Source organism: Amblyomma americanum, chromosome 7, assembly GCF_052857255.1.
Source record: "Amblyomma americanum isolate KBUSLIRL-KWMA chromosome 7, ASM5285725v1, whole genome shotgun sequence".
Classification (NCBI taxonomy): domain Eukaryota; kingdom Metazoa; phylum Arthropoda; class Arachnida; order Ixodida; family Ixodidae; genus Amblyomma; species Amblyomma americanum.
This window is the reverse complement of record NC_135503.1, coordinates 20,256,639-20,283,669: the sequence shown is the minus strand read 5'-3', so window position 1 is coordinate 20,283,669 and position 27,031 is coordinate 20,256,639. Positions and strand designations below refer to the sequence as shown.

The 27,031-nt window shown below is 44.3% G+C and overlaps 1 protein-coding gene across 1 annotated transcript in view; it reads right to left on the bottom strand.

Annotated features, from left to right (window-relative positions):
* Positions 1–27,031, bottom strand: part of Lerp (lysosomal enzyme receptor protein) — a 62,123-nt gene that overhangs the window by 12,352 nt on the left and 22,740 nt on the right. The window contains exons 12-31 of the mRNA XM_077631412.1: positions 26,257–26,422; positions 25,444–25,734; positions 24,652–24,814; positions 23,463–23,618; positions 22,697–22,903; positions 20,192–20,369; positions 17,808–18,101; positions 15,615–15,805; positions 14,347–14,427; positions 13,703–13,922; positions 12,051–12,416; positions 10,425–10,476; positions 9,773–9,932; positions 8,541–8,667; positions 6,625–6,747; positions 4,761–5,041; positions 4,226–4,432; positions 3,429–3,575; positions 1,539–1,727; positions 837–1,038 (exon numbers count right to left, since the gene is read on the bottom strand). Coding sequence (XP_077487538.1) covers positions 837–1,038; positions 1,539–1,727; positions 3,429–3,575; positions 4,226–4,432; positions 4,761–5,041; positions 6,625–6,747; positions 8,541–8,667; positions 9,773–9,932; positions 10,425–10,476; positions 12,051–12,416; positions 13,703–13,922; positions 14,347–14,427; positions 15,615–15,805; positions 17,808–18,101; positions 20,192–20,369; positions 22,697–22,903; positions 23,463–23,618; positions 24,652–24,814; positions 25,444–25,734; positions 26,257–26,422 — 3,801 coding nt within the window. The remainder of the gene's footprint in view (positions 1–836; positions 1,039–1,538; positions 1,728–3,428; positions 3,576–4,225; positions 4,433–4,760; positions 5,042–6,624; positions 6,748–8,540; positions 8,668–9,772; positions 9,933–10,424; positions 10,477–12,050; positions 12,417–13,702; positions 13,923–14,346; positions 14,428–15,614; positions 15,806–17,807; positions 18,102–20,191; positions 20,370–22,696; positions 22,904–23,462; positions 23,619–24,651; positions 24,815–25,443; positions 25,735–26,256; positions 26,423–27,031) is intronic.

The following is a 27,031-nucleotide window of genomic DNA, read 5'->3' as shown; positions in this document are numbered from 1 at the left end:
CTGCAAAGACAAACGAAAACATCTTGCAAGGCACTGCATGCACTAAAAATAAAAGGGAGACTACAGGAAATATAAAAAATCAAAATAAGAAAAAAAATTTCATGAGCAGGTGGGCACAACCAGAGTGCATTAACTTCCACCATAGAGACTACAGCAGCTTCACAGCTGTTGCCTGGCTGCCATTTATGTTGTCTACATCACATCACAAGGCACAGAACAATGCATAAAGAGAAGTTCGTGGCACTCAGCATCAAAATTTTGATTGACAGCGGAGCCCTGCCAATTATGGGATTAGAACACAGGCCTGGAGCCAAGGATTAAGGAAACTGATGTGCAATTGATAAGAACAAAGAGAGACGTTCAAGTGAGAAATATGTGAAGTCCATGTTTTTGTGGGCAAATAATCCATTAAGTGTTCGCTTGTATTGTTCAAGCACTGGTTATCAGCCAGAATGAACCTCCACAAGCTAGCCCAGTTTGCCGTTGTCTTATGTGCAGACCCCTCTCATGAATGATGTTCTTTTTCCTTCGCAGAAAATGTTCCGAGCTGACCGAGTAATACCCAATGAGAAGCATAACCTGCCCATACCCCATTTTTGAAAAGCAAAAGAGCAATGAGATGACAAATAATGAGATGACATAGGCACCGCCACAGTACTGATTTATGCAGCGTATGATTCATACATAAAGGAGAGCTGGAAGCTAACAAATGACCAAAAAAAGTGCAGTAATGGGAACCTTTCAGGTCAAACATTAATTTTTGACAGATCTTGGCATTAGAGCGCGAGCAGAGGCCATAGAGCATCAGTACTTAGAGCAGAAACCCCCAGTCTTACCACTTTCGGGGCATGTGCTTCCATTGGTGTACATGACCTTGAGGCCGCCTTGGAAGTAAGTAAATGAGCTGAGTGTCCCATAGCTGCTCTCTGAACCAGCAGAAACTAAGCACACTGATCCACCGCTGCAGCCAGAATCGGCAAGCTTTGTTCGACCACAAATGTCCAGCAAAAACTTCCCTTTTCCATTCTGCTCGGCCACCTGCAAAGAATGGTGAGAAGACATGTCAAAGATAATTAGCTTAATGATACCATGTGAACCAAGGTAATTCAGAAGATTTGCCTCCCAATGACCCATTATCACTGTTTGCAACCAAAACTTAATGAGCTGCGTCAGCTATCAAATCTTTCATTTTGGCCATGACACAAGCATGTCCATTTTAGCATGCTGCAATTCAATTTTTCTTCTTATTAAATAATTTTCTGCATGATTCCATGCCAGCCCAGGTCACTATAAATGCAAATACCTGTGTGAATGCTGTGCCAGTTGTAAGAAAAGAAATGCATTACTAAACAAATGTTGCTGTCAGCTGAAGTAATACAAGGTCAGATGACAACGATCAAAGAATGTTGCAATATATCACCCGCATGACGTTCAAAATTTACATTCTGCACTTCAATATAAGTAACTGCTCAAGACAATTTTCAGGAACCAGGTTGTAGGGCAGTCACTCGTAGTGCCTGGCATGTCTCGCCACATACCTCGAACACAGTACTGTTGTTGCGTTCCAATCCAGACAAATTAAAGCTGAGTCCATGCTGAGGAATGCTGAAGACGCACTGTTCACCGGGCATAACCTTCCTCTTAACCTCGGGGCAGACAAGGTTGGTCCTCCACTCAAAAATGTAGAGGCAGTTCTCTTTGTCAATGTCCAGAAGCACTGGCTCCTCCTAGTGAAGAAAAAGGAAACATTTTCTTGGGCAACGCATCTGAGGAATGCTCGTTAGCTTTCAGTCAATTCTGATGCACCCCGAGCAGCAGCACCTATATGCAGTGGCATTCGTTTCTCCCCTACTAGTCAGCAGTGCACAACAAGCAAAATGCTAACTGGCTGCAAGTGCTCAGGAAAACTGTATGACTGTGGATCTCAGAGCCAATGTGCGACTCCAAGGCAGACAACACCTTGAAACAACTTGCAAACTTATTACCACATAAGCCTGAACTCTTCAATGGCACATGCAATTAAGTACGGCAGCCCAGCTGCAAATAATGGGCATACCCAACAAGGGGGTGAAATAACACTACCTCATCGAACTCCTCCCAGCAACCGAACATGATTTAATGAAACAATGAATTTATGCACTGTATGAATTCTCTGTCATCTCGAGAATTCACGACGCCTTGCAAAACAAGTGTCAACCACAGACAGCGTCAAAGAATAGCAAAGAAAAACTAACGCAGCTGAATATTACTACAGTGCACTCCCTCTAAATGAAACTCGATAGGGGACAAAAAACTCTGTTTCAGTTATTGGTAGTTTCGTTTAAGGGCCGCCCAAAGAAGCTGTACAACATAGTTTGCTTCAGGTAACCAGGCCGCTGCAGTGTTTATTCATGTATACAGTCAAACCTCATGATAACAAACGCAAATATTATGAATTACTGGTTGTACTGAACTGTTCCCAAACATTTTTAACAAACATGCATTTGCTACTTTATATATCGAATGCGGCTTTCCATTAAACGGGGCTATCAAAACTGCCGAGCGCCAAGCTGTGCCCGCTCAGATGGCAGACGGCAGGCTTTGCCCCACTACATGGGTGGTGGGGCAGCAAGCGTTTGCACTGTGGTTCACGCTTTATCTCTCATTTGCCAGCAATGCCACAGATGATGTAGTAACAAGAACAGATGGTAAAGAGGTGGCTGGCACACGTTCGCACCTCTCGCACTTGTTGATAGCGCCCAGAAACCAGCGACACAGTCTCTTGTAGCTTTCCAGCAGCCATCCTTTGCTCAGGTATATCATAGAATGCTGATTTAAAATATGCATTAGATTTCAAACATCTCACCTGGAAGGAACTATATGGCAAAATAACATATCCTAATCAGGTCATTTCTTACGGGCCTTTATGGTAATTTCTCAGTTAAAAAAAGCATTATTAAAAACATGCTGAGATTTGCAAAGGTCCACTGCACATCCTAAAGCTAAGAAAATGCCTAGAAAATCATTCTGATGATCATAAATAAATAAATAAATAAATAAAGTCAGAAGAAAAAAACATGTGGCAGTAATTAGCCAACACTTGACCTAATGCTAATCTATCATGTTTAATGGAAAACGAAAAGCTTCAGGATGTGTTGTGTACCTTTGGAAGTGTTAGCATGTTCATAAAAGCATTTTTTTTTTTTTTTACTGGGAAGTTACGATAAAGGCCAGAAAGGAATGGCCCATTTAGAATGTTATTTTGGCATGCATTTCATTCCACGTGAGATATTTGAAATCGAAATGCATATTTGACATCAGCATTCTTCGATATATCTGCATGTTTCAGCAAGATAAGTTGACAACTAGAAGTTTTTAAGACCCTCTTCCCACCTTAAACAATGCAGCAGTGGCATGCACAAGCAAGAGACTGATAAAAGAAATCTTACCACAGTCGTTGATGGGTCGCATACAAATATCAACCGAGCTTTGTTGGATGCCGATGTGTTATAAGCGCACTGAGATCCATTCACGTAAAGGAGGGTAACATGCCCTTCAAAGTCATTGAAAGGCTCCATGAACACCTCCCCCAAGCTCTGAAAAAAATGTTCCATTCATAAACACAAACAAATTTCTGAAAATCTGCCAAGAACTGCCCACAGTTGTTTTTCTAGCTCGAATCAAAACATGCAACTACTTTTACTGCTGGACTAGAAAACTGGCTGCATGGACAAGTCAAGTGAGTAAGATCTTGGGAACACTGCTACCATTATAGAAACTAAGATAAGCTCATTGTTCCCAGGTACATTACATGAACACCAATTATTATCCTACCCTTATTATTAAGGACTGATAAATAAATGGTCATTAGGAAATAAAGCGGAATGGCTCGCAACTGCATACATTTACGGAAGCCTAATAAAGAAATTGTGAAAGCACCACGAATGCCGCAATGGAACAAAGGTTCCCTGCAGCATTCCTTCTTTCGTGCCTCCTCCACTCCAATATGAAAGTATACAGAAACAGCCGTTCGGACTGCCTGTCCAATTGTAGACTATTTACCTGGTTCTGTAGACACCACGTAGACATCTGTTCATAGTGACCACAAAATATAGGTTGGTGGGTCACTCACCAATTCCCATGCTTGATAAAGCCATTCAACACACACTAGTCAAAAACATGTGCAATTCAGCGCTTGCAGAGAAGAGAAAAAAAAAAAGGCAACAGAAATATCGTTCTTTTGTACCTCCACTGAGCTCGTAGTCTTGGACATTCTGATGAGACCGGCATTGGTGAGCATGTGGTAAGGTGCCACGGCATGAACGGGCTGGCAGACGTTGATATAGTACGTGTAGCCAGGGTCCCTTAGGTTCAGCACCGTGTGCCTGCCCGTCGACTTGATGAGGGGCGACAGGTCGTACTGCTCAGTTCCTTCGTCGACGACACAGTGCAGCTGCACACAAGCACATGAGCAGACATCAGGCAGTGACTGGTGTGTTGCTTACGCTGTGACCCACCCATCTGGTAAACACTGATGCCTGCACACGTTTACCCAGCAGCCCCAGGCATTCTGCCATGATATTCAGGCACAAAATCCTTGTGTTCCAAGTTAAACTGCACATGCACCAAGCACAGTACCTGCCACTAAGTTACTGCTCACACTCAACTGATAAATGTGTGCAAATTAACGACAGTGAGAAGTACTTTTGGCACAGCCACGCAGACAATGCCCTTCCAGCTACCACAGAGGCATGGCTGCAAGACACGAAATGACCACTTACCACCCTACGGCATGCCCTTTCTGTGTACCACGCGAAGTAGTAGGTGCAGCCATTGTCCACGTGCAGAAGCTCTGGCCCCAGGTGGGAGCGGCCAGCCGGGGCGCACACGAACTGTATCATGCTGCTTCGCCTCGCAGCGGAGGAAGAGGACGAGGAGAGGCCAAAGCACACATCGCCGTCCTGGTACTTCAGGAACATGACCCCATCGCTGAAGTGGACCTTCCCGTTAGCCTTGCCCAGGCTCACAAACTTGTTGCTCGAGCCTTCCTTGAGGCACATGCCTGGCACAAAGAAAAGGAAACGGTCTGAAAAATCTCCCTGCAGGGGACACACGAGCATGCCAAGCAGACTGAGTCATGTTGAATAAAGGGAGTCTTAAGTTAGTCACTTGAAATGTATGCATCTTCTTAGCAAAATGAAGCAAGATAATACCACGCATCCTTGAAAGTAACCACAGAAGCCTGTGCTTTCAAACATAGCCAGAAGCCACATGAGCCTAGAGGTACTGATGGCCTACCTGACAAAGTAATTCCTTACGTCAGCTAATGACTGCAGCAATCGCAGTACCAATTTTGCATAACATTGCAGACTGCCAAACAATAAGCGTGCCACGCCATTAAAGAGTATCGCTAAATAGTTCGACAAATAACAAGTCAATGCACAAATGCAGAGACCAGCCAACATTAGGACAATAGGGTAAGGCCAATGGAATGGCAAGGAGCATATTTTTGTTAATCTTACACAGTGTTGCCAAACTTGACAATTTCAAACAAAACTGCATATTTTGCTTCGCTGCCTGTGATCAGTTGATGGCTTACAGGGCCTCTGTGATTGGGTTGTTAGAGTTATCAACTATGTTTTTTGGCAGCTATGCTTCTGGCCCAAACAAGCAGCACCCCAAGCTGGACAGTGAACAGTTTTATTCGTCACAGCAAACTACTTCTCATTATACAACGAAAACTAATGTTTCCTGAAACCCTAGCCACTGTTTGCGATTACAATGTTCAATGAAAGGCCAGTTCATTCTTGGGATGTATGGGGCAAAAAAAAAAAAGGAAGAAGAGGGCACCTCTGCACAATTAAATTCCTACCCCATAGAGGTGATCGACAATACTTTACACAAACTGTGGGTAATGAGGTTATCGAGAATTGTGGCATGATGGCAAACTTTATAAGGTATGGAAAATGAAAGTAATGTTTCACAAAGCTTGACATCTTGCGTAGCCCCTTAACTGGCAGACAATTTATCTTAATGCAGGTTTACTGCTTCCAAACAACGTAAATTTAAAAAATAAAAATGCTTGCTACTGTAGGAAAAAAAAAATTAATGAATCAAGACATTCCCAATCCTTCCCATTCCCAGCACTGTCAATGCATCTGCAGTAACTGCCTGTGCCACCAGCTTCTGTAGGTCAGCCTCTCAGTTCCAACTCGAGCTTAGATGACAATTTGACCATGACAATATGACAATGACAATGTAAGATGACAATAAGAGTGGAGTTATCAAGGTTGGCTCTCGCAGGAGCACAAAATGAATACACGAAACAAAACTGAGAAAAACTACAAGCACAAGCCTGCACTGAGCACAGTGAGGCAGAGGAACGAATACAGCAAGGCTTGCACAACAGCTGTACAAACAAACCAATACTTTTAGCACTTTCAATATGCTGCTGCATTCTCAAATGTACCAAAAAAGTTTCGCACTCTCAGCGCGGGGTCCTCCAAGGCAGTTTGTGTCCACTGCTTTTGCTCTGAGCACAGAGCCTGAGATATTTGACAAAAAAAAGAGAATAATTCGGTTAAATGCCCCCTGAAAATCAATGTGACACAGATCAAAATAGCAGCCAAATAAATAAATACTTACCAGCGCCTGGGCCACAGAGCTCATCTGGCAAAGGGCCACACACACTCATGGAGTAGGTATCCCCATTGTCCGTCACATTGACAGGCAATGAACTCTTCAGCACAGACAGGTCGAATTCCTCATCTGGACGAAGGAAAACCAGAGAAGTGCTTCAAGAACTTATCACATATGACCCCTGGACAACGCACAAATCATAACTGATCAATAAAAGCCTAAGCTGACAAAGGAAAGAACAAAAGGTACTGAAGTCTAAGAATGGTGTAAATACTGAACAATCAGACATACTGAGATGTGTTAGAAATAGAGCTGCGCGAATACCTAATTTTCTGTTGCGAAGTAAATACGAATAACAAAAACTGGTCACAAATCGAACTGAATAATTTTTACTATTAGCGCAGGTAGTTCCAAAAGAATGAGCAGAAGCGCTTTTCCACAAAACACAGCTCTGAAATGAAACAAATATTGCAAGAAAATTTAGTTTTCACCCATCAGCATAAATTGTTACACCTGTAAGCCAACCAAGCATTCTGCAATAGTAATAGCAATAAAATTTATTTTGCAGACTAACACCCTGTTCACAATTCTTTGAATAACTACTACTGCTCTCAGTGAAAAAAAAAAAAAAATCTAATAACCACAGTTTGACTTAATGCTAACATGACAAAAGTTTACTGAATGCTGTCATGAAGCATTGCAAGGTGGCCAAATACCTCCTTACTGGAGGAGTAACATCAGCGTTCGATTAACAGTGAGGCAAGGCACTGCCGGCAAAGCGCAACAAGACAGCTTGCGAAACGGACAGAAGAGCAGCAACCTGAGCTGCAATGCGAGCGGGACGATCCTTTACGTGCTTCCTCTCGATGCCCAAGACAGTGCCGATTGTGGAATGCAGCCCACAATGCAGCATTCACGACAAAATGTAGCTCGTTTAGCTCTTGCGTATTAGCTTCGCCAGACTGCAATGCCAGTGATGGGCCCGGAAATGCCCAAACACTGTCACAAACCATGAAGGTGCGAAAACAAAACCCCACCGTTAATAGGTGCCCCAGTGCAAGCACTGCGATGTATGCAATGAGGCTTCACGGGATGGCTTCGAGCCCGACCTTTCTGTGGCAAGTTTTTTTCTTGTCCTCTGTGACCCAAGACATGCAGTTTCTAAATTTTAACTGATGAAAATTGAGAATGATCAAAGCGGTTGCTGCAAAACAACTGCAGCAGTGCACGTGAGCCGCTACTTCACCCCTTCCGCTACCATCTTCTAGTGACCTATACTGAGAGGATCGCTGAGTGCCTAAATGCACTGACGTGCCATGTAGTGCTGCACTCAGTTTTCCAGCCCATGAGCGCGCAGCGGCGGCTCCCGATGGTTGTCATCACATTTATTTTACATAGAACTAGCATTACTACATGCAGGCTTTTGCTGCGTGCAAGCAGTCGATTCTACGTGGAAAGAGCAAGTTAAATTGTGTGACATGTGCAGTATACTACCATTTGGGAATGTTGCGATGTTTCGCCGCGAGTTTAGATGTAGAAGCAATTCGTAATTTCTGAACGTTTACGAGCTCGAACAGCTTGGATAGTGGAAGTTCGGTATGAATCGAATCGAATAGCAAATGTGATTCAAAAACGATTCGAAGCTTCGAATATTCACAAACCCCTAGTCACAGGGAGTTCAGAAGGTAAAAGAGCAATTAATACAAGTGGCATTCATGAGATTATCTGGTAGGTGTAATGACCACAAATGCGTTAGTAAGTCCTGTATCTTGTAACTGTTCACTCAGTGTGCAAGCTTGCTTAAGAATCAAGCACCTTGAGAAGCTCCAGGCAGCACTAAAGACAATCAACCAACACGAAAATAAGCGTGGCATAATACTTGACAATGAGCGCAATCCAGAAGAACAATCAATACTGCTTACTGGTGAGAGGGTGAAGCACTGTGCAGTTGTCGTACACCGACTCCTCTGCCATGGGACAGGCATAAACAGTGCGCCACTGGAAGTAGTAGGTGCACCCTTCCTCGCGCAGCAGGATAGGATAACCACTCTGGAATGTTTGCAATAGTCATGACTAGACTGCAGCTTGACAATGTTTGTTCCTTATGGCATTGTGTCCATCTTATGGTTTCCTAATGACCATGCAGGCGTATGAGGGAAATTCCGACATTTGCAAAAAGCTTAGGTGCCGAGCCATTAAGTTATCACAAATGCCTCAAATAGTCCACCTAAACACCTTTACTCAAGCTTCCATTTCAATGTTCAGATTTGCTTCTCCCTTTTACATTAGAGTCAGGGGCTGTTGATCTTCCTGGACTTGGAGAATCCTAGTGGCATTTAAAAGGTGTCAAGGATCCCCACACGTCTTGGTTTCCATCCCTTTCCACCTAGCATGCGTGTAAAAAAAGGGGGGACATGCAGACATACAGCCCCTTAAAAAAAATGCCCTAATTAAATTATTAATGCCCAATCGTATAGTGCAAAAGTTTGGGACTAATTATGTTGTATAATTGCTTATAACAAACTAAAGTGGGAAAAGGCAGGGAAAAGTGGCAGTTATGTCATGCGCAGATTTAGGTGCTAGGTGAACCCAAAAAGCCTTCCAAAGAAAGCAAGTGCCCTGCAGAACCCAGTTTGAAGAACCTGTGGTGTAGGCAAACACTCACTTGTAAACCCTGCTAATGAGTTGGACATCCTAGGCTCCCAGCATACCGATTCAGAACTGCTCCTAGTCAGCTCCTAGCCAGCATTATTGTTTTAAAAGCAATAAATGCCATTTGTGTCAGCACATGCCATACTTCTTTGCTCTCAAGAAACTGGCCTGGTGTAGTCAGCTTGCATTCAGATGCGCCTGATTGACAGGCTGTGGTGGCGACTGGATGGCCTGCCGCACAGCCATCCAGCCGCCACCACAGACAGCTCTTCGGGCGTTAGCTAATTCCTTCCAGTTCTTTGCTCTAGCACAGAGCAGACTGCATCCTTAACCAGAAGCATGCAGCCAAATTATGCCTTGCCAGCAAAACGTTCTACCCCTGGTCAAGTTGTCACCTGGGATGAAACAGCCTATTCTTAACTTTTCCGACTACTTGAATGGTTTACACACTTATTGACAAAGTAATCCAGAACAAACAAAAAAAGAAAAAGTAGATGCCGACCTTTATGTTGCGGTCACACTGAAACTCTATCACAGTCTGCATCCGGACTGGGCGGCTGCGCGAGCTCCTCAGGTTGCAGATGTCGCCCGACGTGTACTTGATCTTGACAATGCCGTCCTCAAAGACGGGAGGAGACTGAACCTGGCCTATGTTCTGGGTGCTGCAAGCCAACAGAGAGATGGTTGGCATGCAGCTGCATGTTAAGATCTACGCCACCATGTGATCACCCTACTGTAGAATGAATAGGGTTCCTCCGAAAGTGGCAGAAATGCACCAGGCAACGTATAAGGCAGGAGAATGAAAGTAATATGAAAAAATAAAGCTGTAATGGCAACAAACAAGACATGCCAATACAGGCCTCAAGCACAATGCACAACAAAGTGACACAGTGAAATGTAAACTAAATATACCGCAATTAAAAAAAAAGGACGTGCACTGTAAACCACACAGTGCTTTGAATATGTAGCCTTAAATAAATTGGTTAACATTGCAGACAACGGTAATTAGCCAAAGTGTGTATTTTTCTGTTTGGCAGCAATTTCAACAGATTGTTGAAACAACAGTTACTTATGGAACACAACCTGTACAAAAAGAAAGCAAACATTGAGAAAACAGTAACATATCTATTGGCATGTCCAAGCCAGAAACTTACATGTGGGGCTTCAGCACAGCACAGGCACCAGCAGTTTTCACACAAGCAGAACCTGAAAGACCAAGGCCAACCCAAGACAGTAACAATAAGAAGCAAGTACAAATGAAATAAAATGGCATCCCGGACGATAGGAGAAGATGAAGCGTACATAATTGAATTTTTGGCAGCAGAAAATCCCAAATTAAAAGATGGCAGCCTCAGTACCATTCAATTCAGTGCACAGAGAATGCCTTCAGACACCCTTATTAAAGAAAACGTGAAGATTACTATGCTACAAAAAATAAGACCCTTTACTCACGGGGATGAGCTTGAAGAAGTGCAACATGGATAAGCAGAAAACAAAATGAGAAGCACGAAGCAGAAAACAATGCCACTAATCCAATCCACATGATCAGTTACAACACACACTCAGCAGATTTGCCTTGCAAGCAGTGTACAAAAGCAGCACAGGTCTGAGAAGCATGAACAGCTTTGCAAAATATTTTTCATTGAGCGGTACAGAAGACTCGTGCACTGCTTGTTCCGCCTTTAGGAAAGGCAATGTTAGCCTTTTCATGCTGTTACCATTTCTTATGCAGTTTCCAACACACAGGAATACACACATAGTGCCAATTAATGAAAGAGACTGTACTGACATTAGATCAGCCAAATTCCAAAAAAAGCCCCAGCATATTTATCGCTGAAACTTGCACTAAAGAACTGCGCACCATTTACTGCTGCATACAGGTGAACTCCAAAAAAAGCTAAGTGCCCAACTGGAGTCTAATACAACAAAAGTGTACAGTGAAGGTCCATACACATTCAGGACCCCCACACTGAATTCCGTCGCGACAAAAAAGCAGTCCAATTATTAAAGCTTTTCTCGTGATCTAAAAGTGAAACTAAGCACGAGATGAAATTATCAGCTCAAGAATTTTGATGCCTCTGGGTTGTTTGAAACAGTCGAGCATTAAAAAGCTGATTTTGTTAGCCATTGGGGCTGGTCTGCGGAGTAATGCAGGACGCCACAGACCATGGCCCATTATTAGCAACTGCTGTGTTTTTAAGTTGTATCTTACTATGGCAGCCAACATGACATGAATGGCTAACATGAATGGCTAAAAAACATTAGGAATTCACACAGGCTGCGCATTTGAACACTCATAGAATTTCAGACTTATTCTTCAAAACAAAACATTTATGACAAATTACTTATATTTATAATTTGAAGCTGTTCTCACAATGAAAAATCAGCTACAGTGTCCTTTAGCAAAAGATTAAACCCTGTGAGAGAAGAAAAAATTACACCACCAGACATCCCTCCCTACCTAGGCACACCGTCGAACTTAGCAACGTACACCTTTACTTCTTGTTTTTGCAGAGAGATTTTTTTCTAGGCATGAAATGGCCCTACCATACTGTCTAGCAAGGATTTAAATCGTAGCTGGCATCACTGGGATCGTGAAAACAGCTCTAGACACTTCAAAACAGCTTGGAAAGTAGCATCCACAATCATACATGCCATGCCGCAAGGGGCCAAGCCCTTTCGTTTAAGTACATTTCCGTTAACATAGATGTCAGTGAATTGACGTTACAACTGGGTAATGCTTTTCTAGAAAATGCTAAGGCAATCTGAAATGCACGTACCTGGGCTATAGATGACACTTCGGCAAACGTTGATGACGTACTTCACACCAGTGGCAGTTGTGACGACGTAGTTCTCTCTAGGGTCTGACAATGGTGACAAGTCAACGATGCCCGCATTACCAAGGGAAACGCTGCATTCACTCTTCATAATTGGTGGGCAGGCCAGCATCGTGCGCCACACAAATGTGTAGGTGCAGTCTTCGGACTCAGACACGAATTCGGGACCTTCCCAGCCCATCGTGGAATGGACGCAAACGAAAGTGATGATGGAGGTGCGGTTGAAGCTTCCCTTGCAGCCGCCTGCGCCTTCGCCATAGGTGAGCGTCACAAGGCCATTTCTGTACACCAGCGTGCTGTTAGGCTTGCCTGAAAATAGAATGCATCATACATATATGCATCACCAGGACCCTGAACAGGGTGTATGTATTTGATTATTCAATGTCAACCGTGGTACACTGCAAGAGGAGTTTGCCAGACACTCATTTCATATTATGTCATGGCTACACAACAGCTATAACAACACACTGGTCATGCCAAAATCTGCACTGCTAAAAACAAGCGGTATACACGAAATGGCAATATAGAATTAAAGCACTTCTTGTCATGGAATGTCACAAGTGAAACAAATAATACAGGACAGGCTGGAAGGAGGATGGGATGGGTTATAATTATGGCACCCAAGAATGAAGCAGCGAGAATAGCTGCTACAGTGTGACCTCTGTTTACAACAGCTACCTATAAAGAACTAGTACAACAAAATTTTTCTTTGGCTATAATACCTCTTAATGTGCTTGGTATGCTATAAAACTAATTGTGACAAAATTCCATGCTTGTTAGAAAACTGGTACAGTTAAACCTGGATGTAACGAGCCTCCACACTGAGAATTCCTCAATATTACAAAGTTTCTCAATTCCCCAGTGCTGTCCCCACTGAAGCGCATGTATTTGAGACCTCCATGTAACGAAGGTGTTGTGGCAGTTGGCCTTGGTATAACGAATTCGCTACGCCAACTATCTTTTAGCTTGTGCAGAGTTACAAATTTGGCAGAAGAGTTCATGATAATAAAGCACGAACAGACATGAGAGGAAAATCTACAACTGCAACAAACGAATGCAGCTGACACAATGTGCAATGCTCCAGCACCGTAGGCACATCTCTGCTGCTTTCACTTTTGGAACACCTCACCACGTAGCGCTACAACAATTCATACTCAAAATCAGCAAAAAATAATAGGATATAACAAAAATAACAAAGCACGAGCAGTGAGTGTTCATCCCTGCTGCATGTTTGCTCGCGCGATTCCAGGACAGCGGAGCACACCGGCAACGCAAGGCGAAGAGTTCGTTTCCTGGTGCAACAGCGGCGGGCAGAGATGGAACCGAGAGATGGATGGAGATGGTAAGACTAGTTTTTAGACTGACCATAACCCAGAAAATAGATCTTAAAAGGTACTTGACAGTCCATTTTTTTATGCAAGCTCCAAAGCTTTTCCCTGACCAGGAATCTTTCACCTTAAATGAGGCCATCTGTGTTTTACCGTAGTCTAATGGGACCTGCAACATTATTTGCGACTAAAAGCAAGTGAAGATCACCTTCAGTGTGCCCCCCTTTAAGCATATCTTTTACAGCCCCCAGGAGCACTGCCACTTACCACCATCCACACTGAACTGGGCATCCTGAGGTTTAGTCTGACACACTGCACTTCCAGCACAGCCAGTTTTGACAGCCTTCAGAGGCTGGCAGATGTTGATCAAGTACGTGAAGCCGGGTGCATGTACTTCATAGTCGCCAGAGGCGTTCTTGAGAAGGGACATGTCGTACACGTAGCCGTAACGAGGATCTTGGACCTGACAATCTGTTCCTTTAGCCACCTGCGATGGGCAGGGATACATATGTTACATAAACAGCACTCAACTTAAATCGTGAATATATTAAAATGGCAGCCCAGCAGCTAAGAGTAAAAGAAAACCTTAAATTCCGCCCAGTGCAACTGCTGCAACAAGGCTGAAACCTCAGCTGTCAAACACTTGCAACTTAGTACAACAAAAAATCCTGCTATCGATTATCCAAACACCAAGTGTAATTAATATGTCCCTACAGTTATGTCCGTAACGACATTATGTCCGTAACTTATGTAACTTATGTATGTCCGTAAATTATGTCCGTAATGACATGTCACTGCTTTCATCTCCCCCCACAACAAGGTCAGTGTTGTCGACAAGAATATTTCAGGGAAGAATATTTCAGCAAGAATATTTCAGGAATCAGTAAAGAAGAGAAGCAAAAGGAACCCACTTTCAATGGGCATGCTGCTGGTGTCTGGAAGTCAAACAGCAATTCACAGTCCTCCGACTCTGCCACATAATTGGGGCCAACCTGCAAAGAGTGCACAAGGGTGCTTGAAGCGAGATACCAAGCACTGCGCAAGCACCACTGTCCAGCAGAACAGAACCCTGGTGCAGTCACTCTTACTCATGTTGCGTACACCTCCCACTCCCCCACATAATGGCTTCAGGCCCTTCCTATCTGAATAAATGCCCTCTTCCATTTGTTCATGTTGGAGGATTATGGTAGCAGCAAAAGATGGAAAATTGCCTGGTGAGCACCGACAGGCAACTGGAGCCAAATGCAGAGCAGTAGCAATATCTTTTCCATGTAGTTCTGACTCTGCTAGAGTGAAACACACAAGATCTCACACTGTTCCCACGAGTGTCTACCTTAAATTGAAACTGTGGTTTTGAGAGAAACTGCCACCAATTACCAAACAGCTGCATTCCCTCGACAACCTTCAAAATACCACAAGCTCTAACAGTGCAAGTGGTGTCATGAGTGCTCAAGTAAAGTCTGCATGATGGAATTGGGGGGAAATAAAGATTTGAATGAGCACCATGAATTTTTCTGAAGCTGGAAGAAGTAAACTAGAATGCATTTCTTTTAACTGATGTTCATGCTCAGCTGCGTTTTGGGTCACACAGATTTCAAGTGAACGGTGAACTCTGCGAGATCCTAGAAAATGTGATTGAGCTTTCACTGCATCTCCATTTGTAAAGGTGAACGACAAGCACAAACCAAAACATCACTTTAGCCTAGAAGGCCTGTTAATTTCTAAGGACTGAGCTTAATGCCACCAGCAACACCTGCACCAATAGCACCAATAGCCTGTCCCAGGTGACTAAGCAATGGTGCAAGCAAGCCTATAAACGAATCCACACAAGAGCTACCTTTTTTTTTGCATTATTACTTAAAATCCTTACAGGTTGCTTTTTACTCTTACTACAAATATATCTGGCAACAGAAAATACATAAAAAATGCCTGCAAAGCTGTGAGAAGCATCTCTGAGAGTAACTCAGTTAGTGCAAAATACATAATTATCTGTTTCAGAAAGAATGGGAGAGGGCTCGGCGTAATGTATGTAATGTATGTAATGTATGAACTTGACACCTCTGCTTTCATACCAAGTCCGGCATACATCCAAGAGACTGATGTGTGGTCTCTCACCCACATAGCAGGCTGTACTAGCACAAGTTTTCCAATAAGTTGGTAGCATCTCTATGCCACTTGCCTGCTCGTCATTGCAGATTAGAGAGATGACAGTCTTGCGGGTGCGCTTCCCACTGGCGCAGGGAGCACCATTCGGGTATTGCAGTAGCAAGGCACCCCCATCGGTAACCATGGGTGTTCCATATGTGCTTCCCCAACTGATGCCTTGCCGACTGGGGTGCAGTGTGTCTGTCTCGCAGACTGCAGCACCAGCTGTACAAACATACCAGACACAAAACTGCCTCAGAATACACACGAGTTCAGTTTTTACATGCACAGTCGCAGTTTGCATGTTCGTACCATCCGCAGTGGGGCGGGGGGTCGTTCATAACATCCGAATTTCTGCTCATTCGTATCAACCAGGAATGTGTCGCTGACATTCTACTGTACTGTTCAGAAATCTCGGAACATACAACAAGCTATCAACCATGTCTTCCACTCTCCTGGCAAATAAAGAAGTGAAAAATTTTTTCCAGCTAGATATGTTTTTTTCAGACATCCGGGCAATGCCCATCGTCTGAAAAATTGGCCGACAAATTTAGGCAACAAGCGATAAGATTTTCATTCGACAACATGAAGGCAAAATTGCAATGCAGCTGCTAACATGCTAACAAAGTGTGCAGCAACAGAAATATAATCAAATCTGACCTATTTCTGGAAACTAACAATATATTCATGCACTATAGAGTACAATCTAATTCTCTTGTCTGATTCTACAATGATTAAGCTTCCTCTTTAGCCAAACTTTCCGCACGCCCAATGATTTTTGTTACAGCTAGGTTCGACTAAACACCACTGCTAATGCAAGAAGGGCACAAAGCTCGAAATTCTGTTTAAAACATTTCAAGTTCAGTAATGATGACATATTCCCATGGATGAATTTGTGTGGTTCTAAATGATTCCAGGAATGAGGATACTGTTTTGACAAACAAACTGCTACCACAAGTGAACCACCCAGGCAATTTCCAGGAACACATGCCTAAGCTTACAAAATGCCACGCCAAAGAACACAGAGTATCTGAACACCTCTAGAATCATATGCTTGCACCAAAATCTCACGTGTTGTGAACTTCTGAATACCTGAAAAGCTTTTACTTTTAAGTGGCAATATGATCACATTTTCATTGTTTCCATAATTATGTGCTATGTACAACATGAGGCATATCTATGACCTCTCTACAAGAATGTTTTATGGCTATTGTACTCCTGCATGAAACAAGATTCAAGGCCAGTAATAACAGACAAATACATTTCTCAGTTGATTGTCACCATAATGAAGCCCAATTTAATTACCAGATCTTTATAAATAACCAACACGTTAGGTAGAGTCAGGAACAAAAGTTTGAGATGCAGGCGCACGGATAAATTTATTCTGGCACCGCTACACAAGCCAGTTGCCTGAAATGACAGCAAGTATGAGGCGACGTGCATGCTCCATCCACTGGTATCAATACCAGGCAACAAAAATCACAAGGCAGCGCTACAGTAAATTTGGTTTCTGGTTTATGGTTTACGAGGGTTTAACGTCCTAAAGCGGCTCAGGCTATAAGGGACGCTGTAGTGAAGGGCTCCAGAAATTTTAACCACGTAGGGTTCTTTACCATGCACTGACATTTCACAGTACACGGGCCTCTAGAATTTCACCTCTATCGAAATTCGACCATCGTGGCCGGGACTGAACTTGCGTCTTTCGTGTCAGCAGGCGAGTGCCATAACCACTGAGATGCCGTTACAGTAAATTTGTTCCCGAACACATACACCCTTTAAACTTTCGCTGCTGACTGCACATTTGTGCTCAAATAGCACGGTAGCCAGAGGGTTGAAGACCTTCTTTGAATAGTCCAGAGTTAATGAAATTTCTTGAATTTTCAGATGGCATGTAAAAAAAAAATGAGCCTAAAAAGGAAACAAAAATGTGGACGAGAAATCAGGACTAGCATTCTGTGAAAGATGAGCCCAGAAATTAAACAATAAATACATGAGCACAGGTGAGAGTGCCAGTTCTGCTGTCTTATTCACTTTTTCTTTTCGTGCATACTTTTCCATGTGTTTCACGGCAATGCTATGCCAACATGCCGAAGTGTGTGCCTACTTACGGCAATCGGCAGCGCAGCATACTTTACACCTTGAAAGCCCCGTTAAATGCCAACCTGTCAACAGCGGCGCCTAGCAATGGCAGACCAAGAAACAAAGCAAACAGAGTTCGTCCACTCACGTGGGCATGAGTAGGACGGGCTTGGGTTGAGTGACTGGCAGAAGGAGAGGTGGAAACGACGGTTGTTCTTGGAGTGGTACACCTCCCAGTTTCCACTGCGAAGCTGGAGAGGCGTCAGGTCGTACTGGTAGCCATAGACGTCATCAAAGACGCACCTGGCAGGCTTTGGCTCGCAGGCCAGGGGTGTAGACAGGCCAAACACCACCAGCTTAGCCTCAGCCCGCAGCAGTGAAAAGTGGTGGCCGTTTGGGCCTTCGTAACAAGTTGCATCAATGACAACCTTGACAGCTTCCGCTGAGCAATGCAGAAAAAAAAGGGGGGGGGGGGGGGGGGGGGGGGGGTCACGTTATTGTGCTGCCAACTTTGCAAGGTCTCAGCTCCCAGCTTGAACTGTCAGTAAGAAAAAGAAGCTACTAAAACGGCAGCACTCAACCACCATTTTTTTTTCTTGTAGCAACACAGATCAGTCGTGCAAGTATACAAATCTGATTCTTCTTTAGCCTCTCCCAATGTCCCCTCATCTTTTTCTAAGCGAGTCCAACCACACTTTCCTCCTTCAAACAGCAAGTCCTGATGCTAAGAGTGAATGCAGACTCTCTCTGCTGCTCACAGGAAGACTCTACTTGTCAATTTCATTCGCTGGATGCATTAGCTGAAACCATACTGTGCAACTGCTGGCGGGCTTCGCGTCAAGACAAGTCTTACTGTGCAGTGGCAAAATACAAGAATAATGTGACTAACAAGCATTCCAGTTATCCCAGCCCTATAACAAAACAAATCAACAGCTGCTTTTTCCCACACTACTAAATTTTATCTATCATAGCTCACTTTAGGTTAATTTAGCAAAAAGCATGGATTTTTTTTAGAATTTAGCAAGGAGTTTAGCAAAGAGCCACAGTTTTTGATAGGTAATAATAAGTAGCCAAGAAGTGCCTATAGCTACACCGAGTAATCATGACAGATCAAAGAACTCCTATTTGGGCTAGATGGTTCATTTCGATCCAGAAAGGAAAACAGTAGCGCCGAAAAACACACATACACAGTAGAAGAACGACGTAGGACGACGTTCTTCTTACTGTGTATGTGTGTTTTTTGGCGCTACTGTTTTTCTTTCTGGAGGACAGATCAAGGTCATCAAAGACAAAAAAGCTGACCTACAACCGAGGCACACACTGGTGTCACTCTCGTAGCATGCAGAGAAGAGTAGCTGCTTCCTTGAAAAGGAGTGAATCGCTGGGGTATACTATCAGAAATCAACTATGCGGCCGAAACATGGGGGCTGATGGAAAGGAAGCTAAGAGCAGTGCGCCAATGAAGGAAAGGAAAACAAAATATTTCAAGGCAATTTTTTTTTGCGGATGCCCGAGGCTAGGCCACACCACCATTTACTTCCAAACTTGATCCCATTGATCCCAAAGTCTTTTTCCATCTTCGTCACAAGTACTGAATCATGTGACGGGAAAATTTCGACTTCCAGTTTTTCTAACAACATAGGTGTCCCTTGCTGCCGGACAAACATGAACATTGAAGAAAAAAGGCCACAGAATCAATTTTTACCAAGAAAAATTGGATGGAGGTGTTCCCAGCATTCTCTTTAGGACAGAAACCAAGCAGCATTGACTTGAGTCGAATATATTTAGCTGAAGTCCAAAAGAAGCAGTGAATTTAGGCCGAACATTCAATGTGCAGAACTGACTACTAATGGTCTATTCGGGGTGTCAGAGTGGATAAAAATTAAAAAATGATAAAAAATGTAATAAAGGGCAATGGACCTATTTCACATGACCGCTCCACTCATGCACACCTCTCCTCTTGTGCCTTTCCCCAAGCTCCACTGGTTGAAAACAAACCGCCAGGTTCTAGTGCGCATGGGCAGTTTGTGCCTCGTGGAAGCTGATAGCCTGCATCGCCCACATGCGTTTGTTTTCAACCAGTTCTCTGCGTAGCAAACAAATTTTCATGCACTCCCGCGATGGCACCACACCTCGCAAAAAAGGCGGTTGGGAACCTAAGTGAACAATGTGTTAGAAAGCAGCAACTAGAGTGAAACTGAAACAAGTGGAGGTCATTGTGAGAGGCTTCTGTCCTACAATGGACTGAACTTAAATAACGCTCAAGAAGAAAAGGAATATAGCAATCTTTGAGCCAGCGAATACACAGAGTGCCATGCTAAGTAGAATGTATGCATCCAGCATCATGCACATTAGAGATACTGCACAAGTCATGGCAGAAGCCAAGCCAATAGAATTTGCTTGCTGCACAGAAAAAGAAAAAGATTGCAAAGAACTATGTGCATGACTATCAGAGTTAGTCACTCTGAATCCACCACATCATTGAGCAAGGAAATCTGGGCGAAACAAGTTAAGCCAGCATGCCGTCCTCACCCGAGTGGTTGGTGTAGTTGCCAACATAGGTGAGGCGCAGTGAGCCAGGGTCCTCCGACGACAGTGACATGCCATTAGTCCTGGCCAGTTGTTTGGCGACACTCCCCTTTACCACACACACACTGGTGTTACTCATGCTGGCACAGTGACCTCCATGCACTGGTCCACACACATTCAGCTGCAAAAGAAAGCAGATGGACTGGCATCAGCGTCAGCGAAGGCCCAGAAGAACCTGCAGGCAATGCAGCTTCTAGATGACAAGCATGATGAAATGTGGGTTCAACACTTCGCAGTACTATGCTAGCTCTGGGAGATGGCGTGCTGCATACCAGCCACAGAAGGGGATAGCTTGCTGCAAGGTCTACCGACAGCTGATTCAAATTAATGGCTGAGCGCACAGCTATCAAGAGCAGCTGCACAAATGAATGATGGTACCATTGCAAGTATTTTCTACACTCAAAAATGACAAGGCATACATGTGCACACATTTATGTGGGCCTGTCTAGATGCATCTTCTAGTCGCAAACTCAATGAAAAACACCACATGGTCGCCAACAAGCATGTGCCTCCTGCGAGCCACTTGGGCACATGTTTAGCCTTTGTGTCAGTCTATCTTAAAGACCACCTTTGTAACACATTGCAAGTGGTGAGAATGGTTGCACAGCAGTACAGTACAGGCACACAATGCATGACTGCTTTTCCTTTAATGCAGACGAATCGATATCAGGGCTTTAATCATTCACAGGTCGTGTTATTGAGCAAGAATGACTGCATTCCTGTCTGCTGTTATGAGGCTTTCCATGTTTTATTGCAACAGTGATGAGCTGCACAAAACTTTAAGCACTGGCAGGCAAAGAAGAACCATAACCAGGCCACTGACAATGCAGGTGATGTAAAATGTCGACAGTCCTACCGCGCACAATAAGCAGAGATTATCTGAATGTTGCATCCAATCCTTTTTAAAAAAGCTGACACAAAGTCACAAAAGCTGACACAAAGTCACAAAGTACCATACCTGCACGTTCAAATTTTTTAGAATACACACACTTCAACTGACACATGAAGCAAGAGCTATCAATAACAGCTAAGACCATCTGATCAAAAAAACTAAAGACAAAGCTTGCTAGACAACTATGATGGTAACATACTGAATGCCGCAATGTCTTCCCACTGCAAGGTATCAATTGAAATGCCACCACAGTCTCTGCATCAATACGGACAAAAATTAAATTGACAGGTGCCAATCTGAAGCACCAAGCTGTTTAATCATGTAAAACCTCGATAATTCAAACTTGGATAATTCGAAATCATAGGTAATTAGAGGAATTTCTGCAGTCCCGTAATTTCTAATGTAAATTTGACCACATAACTAGAAATGGCGGAGTGCATCAGCCAGGCTAATTCAAAGATCTGAAATGCTATTCGTAGATGTCCGACCCAGATTTCGTCGTGGACCAATGCTGCGATGGCCCGCCGCAGCCGCGAGGCGGCACTGTAGAGCGATGCCAATTAGCAAAACCGATGCTCAATATGTGAAGCGCCCTAGCCCCAGTACTCTCAGCCCAAAAACCAATCTGGTATGGCATGCAGACTGCTGAAGCATGCGCCTGCAGAAAAGACACACTTCACTGCAACGCAGGCGCGGATACCAATTTCAAAGCAACATGCTCTCAGCACGTCGGCAAGACTCGGCCGGACTGGAGGAAGTCGCGCACATGCTCGCCACTCCTCTCCAGCATGGCTGTGGTCAAGGCAGCGTCTAGCGGAGGCACTGGCATTGAAGTACATGCCCCGTGCTGGTGCCCGTTCCCGGCAGGGTGCATGGGGCTGTACGCGTCAAATAAATCGTTAATTTGTTTGCAAATCAGTTCCGCTTAAAAAAAAATAAGTTTGAATTGCACACCGTCTACTCTGCTTCCTCTGGTGGCCACTTCCTCACACAAGCGTGAGGGCAAAGTTCTGGTTCTGATAATCTCCAGGGCATGCGTCACGCCGGCATCCAAAACTACACGGCCGTTTGCAGTTCAGTTTGCCGCTAGTCATTCAGGCCACACAAGAGTGTGAAGGGAGGGTGGAACGCCACATTTTCGCTTTTGATTTCCACTGGCTTCAGACTGCTGTCCTTGTGCCTTGAGATTGTACTGTTCAAAGAAAACTATAAAACGAAATGCCGCAGTAGAAAGACACACATGAGGGTGGGGTATGTATGACCTTACATTTGGAATCAACTTATTTTTGGCCAAGGGCTACAAGTTGACTGTCGACTATTACATGGCATATTATAGTAATGGCAAAGTTCATCCTGTAAAGGTAGCATGTTTCAGCAATAAAAATTTTTACCTGGGTCCATTTTTTTGCTGTGGTCGGTGAATTCGAAAACCCAGTGATATCAAACATTTTTTCACAGTCCCAATGACTTCGAATTGAAGAGTTTTTTACTGTATGCCCACAAGCTACGTATGCCCCTCACAAGACTAAGGCTCAAGAAGGTAACTCTTTCCTCACCTCATACGTGATGTCTCCGCTGGTCACCGTGTAGAAGCTGTCTGATAAGTGCAGAGATGAGAGGCTGTATCTCATGCCTTGGCTATCGGTGAGTGCACAGGAGTCGTGTGCCTCCAAGTGGCTCACAGGGCAGGCCATATGCGTGACCCAGAGAAACCTGTGCTCACACTGGTTCCTCTGAGGGTTGATGTAGAGAAGATGTTCCTCCTTAAACGAAAAGGCATACCAGGTGTGGGCAGGCTGCATTGGAAGAACTTGTTCCTGTCTGGCCTGGCAGATTTCTCAATCACATGAGTGCAGAAGTTAAGCCTTCCACCCTCTGCATAGTCCACATATTCAAGGTCCCAATGGCATGCCCAAGCACCTTCTTGGGCATGCCATTGTCAGCCCATATTGGCTGTGAACAATGCCACTCTACATGAGTTCCCATGCGACTGCATGCACTCCATTTCAGCCCCTTTCATGAATAAACAGCTGGGAGAATGGGAATCATCGCATGCGTCTTCCCAAAAACACCATCCAACGCATCAAGAACACATTCAAATGAAAGCTTGGCATCACAGAGAATATTTCCTCTCCCCTTCGTTCATCAAGCAATATCAGTTAGCTAACTGCGCCACAGTGACCATGTTCTACGTCTTCAAGTTGCTTGGCTTCTTCACACTGAACAGTCGGCTAGGAGCAGTGCTCCAGTGAGAAATGTCAATACAGTCATCTTCCCGGAGCCTGCAAGGCAGTGGTACAACGGACGCACTCCTTTACTCACCTGGTTGGGGTCACAAATGAAGTTAATGAGGGAAGAGTAGTTAGTGTTCTTCTTGAAAGGACATGGGCTGCCATGGTCATACTGCAGTGACAGATACTGTGAAATGTTTTGAGGCGCATTGCGTGCCTGACCAGCATTTCCAATTACAACCTTGTTCTGCAATGAAAAGAATTGGGCAACATAATGCACATTACAGATGGTACAACACACACACACACAAAGCAGTGCTTGTAGCAAATTTTTTTATGTGCAATGTCTGTGTATCAGCAGCACATGACACTTAAAACGAAGGAACAAATACACACTCCAACACTCTGAACTAAACATTCTGGGATACTCCAGGAAGTGAACAAACAAGGAGTTACTTTTGTATGCACCAATTTCTAAACCAGATTTTTTAACATTCAGGGTGTGATAGAGGCTGCAGCAAAGGGCTCGAAATCAATTTCATCCATACTGTCCCCCTGGGCATGCACCTCAGGTGAAACGTCAATACTTGGGCATTTTTCTTTGGTTCATCAAGCCTTTCCCACAGATGAATGATGGGGAAGCCAGCAATTGTGAAACGGCATTTCGCTGCCAAGACCGAGGCCACAGCATAAAATTAGGACTACGACCCTATTTAACGGAAGTGAAATGAAAAAACACCCATATTGTATTATGCATTGTCAGTTCCGATTCGATTCTGATTGTGAGTTTACTGTCTTTCACTGCCAATTCTAATTGCAGTTCCATTCCTACACAAAATGTGTCACATTCATAGATCAAGGTGAGTCCTCATACCACTACGGGCTCAGTGGCGCAGCAGTTATGCGATGCACCACTGCACTTGCAGGTGGCTGTTTCAAACACCGCCACCTGGTGGGGTTTGAGAGATGCAGGTTGCTCTTCCTGAGCAATGCGAGCTGTAGCTCTCTCAAGTCATATGTATGTACATTTTTCATGTAGGCCTACTGTTGTCAGTCATTTTCTGCTTAGTCGTTTTCATTCTTGCTGAGTCGTTCTTCATCCTGCATCTCCCCCCTCTACCCTACACGTGGAGAAGAGGACGGTTGACAGGTGAGTGGTGGATAGTGGCATGCCCCCTGAACACCGCCTAGCAGGTGAAGGCTTCACACAGACGCCGAGGGACAGTTTTTGCTGCATTAAGAAAAACAATGAAGCAGACAGCAAGAGTGGACCCCCTCACCGTGCCATTGTGGTAGGAGTGCATGATGCAGACAGCTGCCTTGGAAGAACAGCCTGTAAACGGACGCCTCAGTGGCCGACACACACTCAAGTAGGCGATAACAGTGTGGTCAACTTCGTCCTGCTGAGCTATCCAGTTTCCATCAGGATTCACTTGGTTCAACCTAGCAAGAGGGCAACAGCAAAATGATGACAGTTCAGAGTATTATAAAAAAAAACGCAACCAAATCTTGAACAGCATTGCATCTGCTACTACAGGCACAGATAGCAAAACATGCAGTCAATGGCTCCTGAAGGCTAGTTTGTAAAGTTTTGGTTCACTGTGAAATCAAGACCATGCAGCATAAAACACAAGTTTCTGGTAGGCTAAATGAGACCCACAAAACTGTGCTTGCACTCAAACTGCTTGGTGTACACTGGACAACCAACAGTAAAATTTAAAAGCGCTCCTCCATTATGAATCTCATTTATGCTTTGACAAACAGTGCTCTTACCAGTCACTTTTCTGCGTGTTATTCAAGAACTTGCCATTACAAACGATAAGAGATCAATCAATGTCTTTTACTTACAAGACAGACAAGATAGATGTGCGTGAAATCAATGCTTAGAAAACAATTCCAGAGCAGAGTATTTGTAGAGGCTAAACAAGAAGTGCCAAGAGCAAGCTGTAATGACTTGCATGCCAGCAAACATTAGAACTGCCCGCTCATACATCACAGGACATTGAAACCGCCTAACTGGTTTAAATTGCTGCCTTGCTCCCTGACCTCAATTTCAACACCTCCCAACTCACCTGGATAAGTCATAACTCATGTTCGTATGCGGGTCCCTGTACACGCAGCCCACAAAGAATGAGGGCGGGCAGGCATAGCTGGTGTACCAGACAAAAGTGTATGTGCGGTTCGCCTCATCCAGGAACTTGGGCTGGCCAATGCCAGCCTCGTAGTCACAAAGGAAAGTCAGGCTAGAAGACCGTGGAGTCTTGGCAGGGTCATTGTATGGGGTGCCCCCTGTGTAAGTCAGGTTCAGCATGCCATCAATGTAAATCAGCTCGGAGTTGGCCTGCCCCAGGGACCAGAAGCGCCTGCAACAAGAATGACAAAACAACGACCCCGCACAAATGGAAGTGATGACAAGGCCAAACAACGCCACATGTTCCACCATTTCACCTTCCCATATGTAGGAAGAGCTTTTAATCGCGAAACCCGCAATTCCACATACATGAATTCAGCCCCCCCACCCCCAGAAAAAATTTTTCATCGCTCCCACAATCTCAACTTCTGCCACCGCACACTTCACACAGTAAGAATTTATCCTTTTCAGTCCACAGCAATAAAACCAAACTGCCGCAATTGTAATTGCCACTTCAACAAATGCAGCAGCTGCAACAAAATCTTTTCTTTCCAATTTGCCCTCCACATCTCTCAACTCCTTTGTCTGCATGCAGCAACGGCAGCGGCCATGGTGGCAGGCGACAGGCACGCGCAGTTTACTCTTTCTTTCTTCATGAAGATAGCAGAGCAGCAGCGACAAAATTGCATTGTTGTGGGACGATTCCAAGTGCATTACAATCGGGCAACAGGTTCACAGTTGCCAGTAAACTCACCCATTGGAGAGTGACACTTGGCATACTGATGTATTCACATTCTTGCCATCAGCACTGCAAGGAGTGTCATGCGCAGCACCACACACATTCAGGAAAAAGCTGTACCCCTTGTGCTTCACTTCATATGGCTTGCTACTCCTCAGTGGGCTCAGGTCCAGTTGAAAGCCTGCAAAGAGAGGAGAAAATTTAAACACAGTCATCCGGCAGTGAAGACACCATAACAAATTTTAGTTGTGGGGTTTACACCCCGAAGCAATACTTGAGCTGTAAGGGACGCCGTAGTACAGGACTCGGGATTCATTCAGACCACCTGTGGATCGCTTAACGCGCGCTGACATCACAAAGTACACTGACGTCTTTCACGTTTCACCTCCGTAAAAATGCGGCCGCCACAGCCAGAAATGAATCCGGGTCCTCCAGCTGTGCAGCTGAGCATTGCAACAATTAAAACACCACGGCTCGTCCACAAATGCAGCAACATATGAATTTCACAGAATGAATAATAAAATGCTTCACATATGATGAAGCACTGCAAGGTGTGTTTTGATTGCACGCTCAGAAAAAAGAAAACGCACTCTCCCCACTCTTAAATGTCCACTCTGTAGCTAGCTGGTGCCTTTGCACATGCATTCATTTTCCTAAAAACCCTCTGAACACAATCAGTTTGCTAACCTGACGGTCCCCTCCTTAAGTTTAGTGAACAATGCTATCATGTCTAATACACTCAAGTAGCATCTAGCCTTGTGAATGGCTTATTTGAAATGGCTTAACTCTA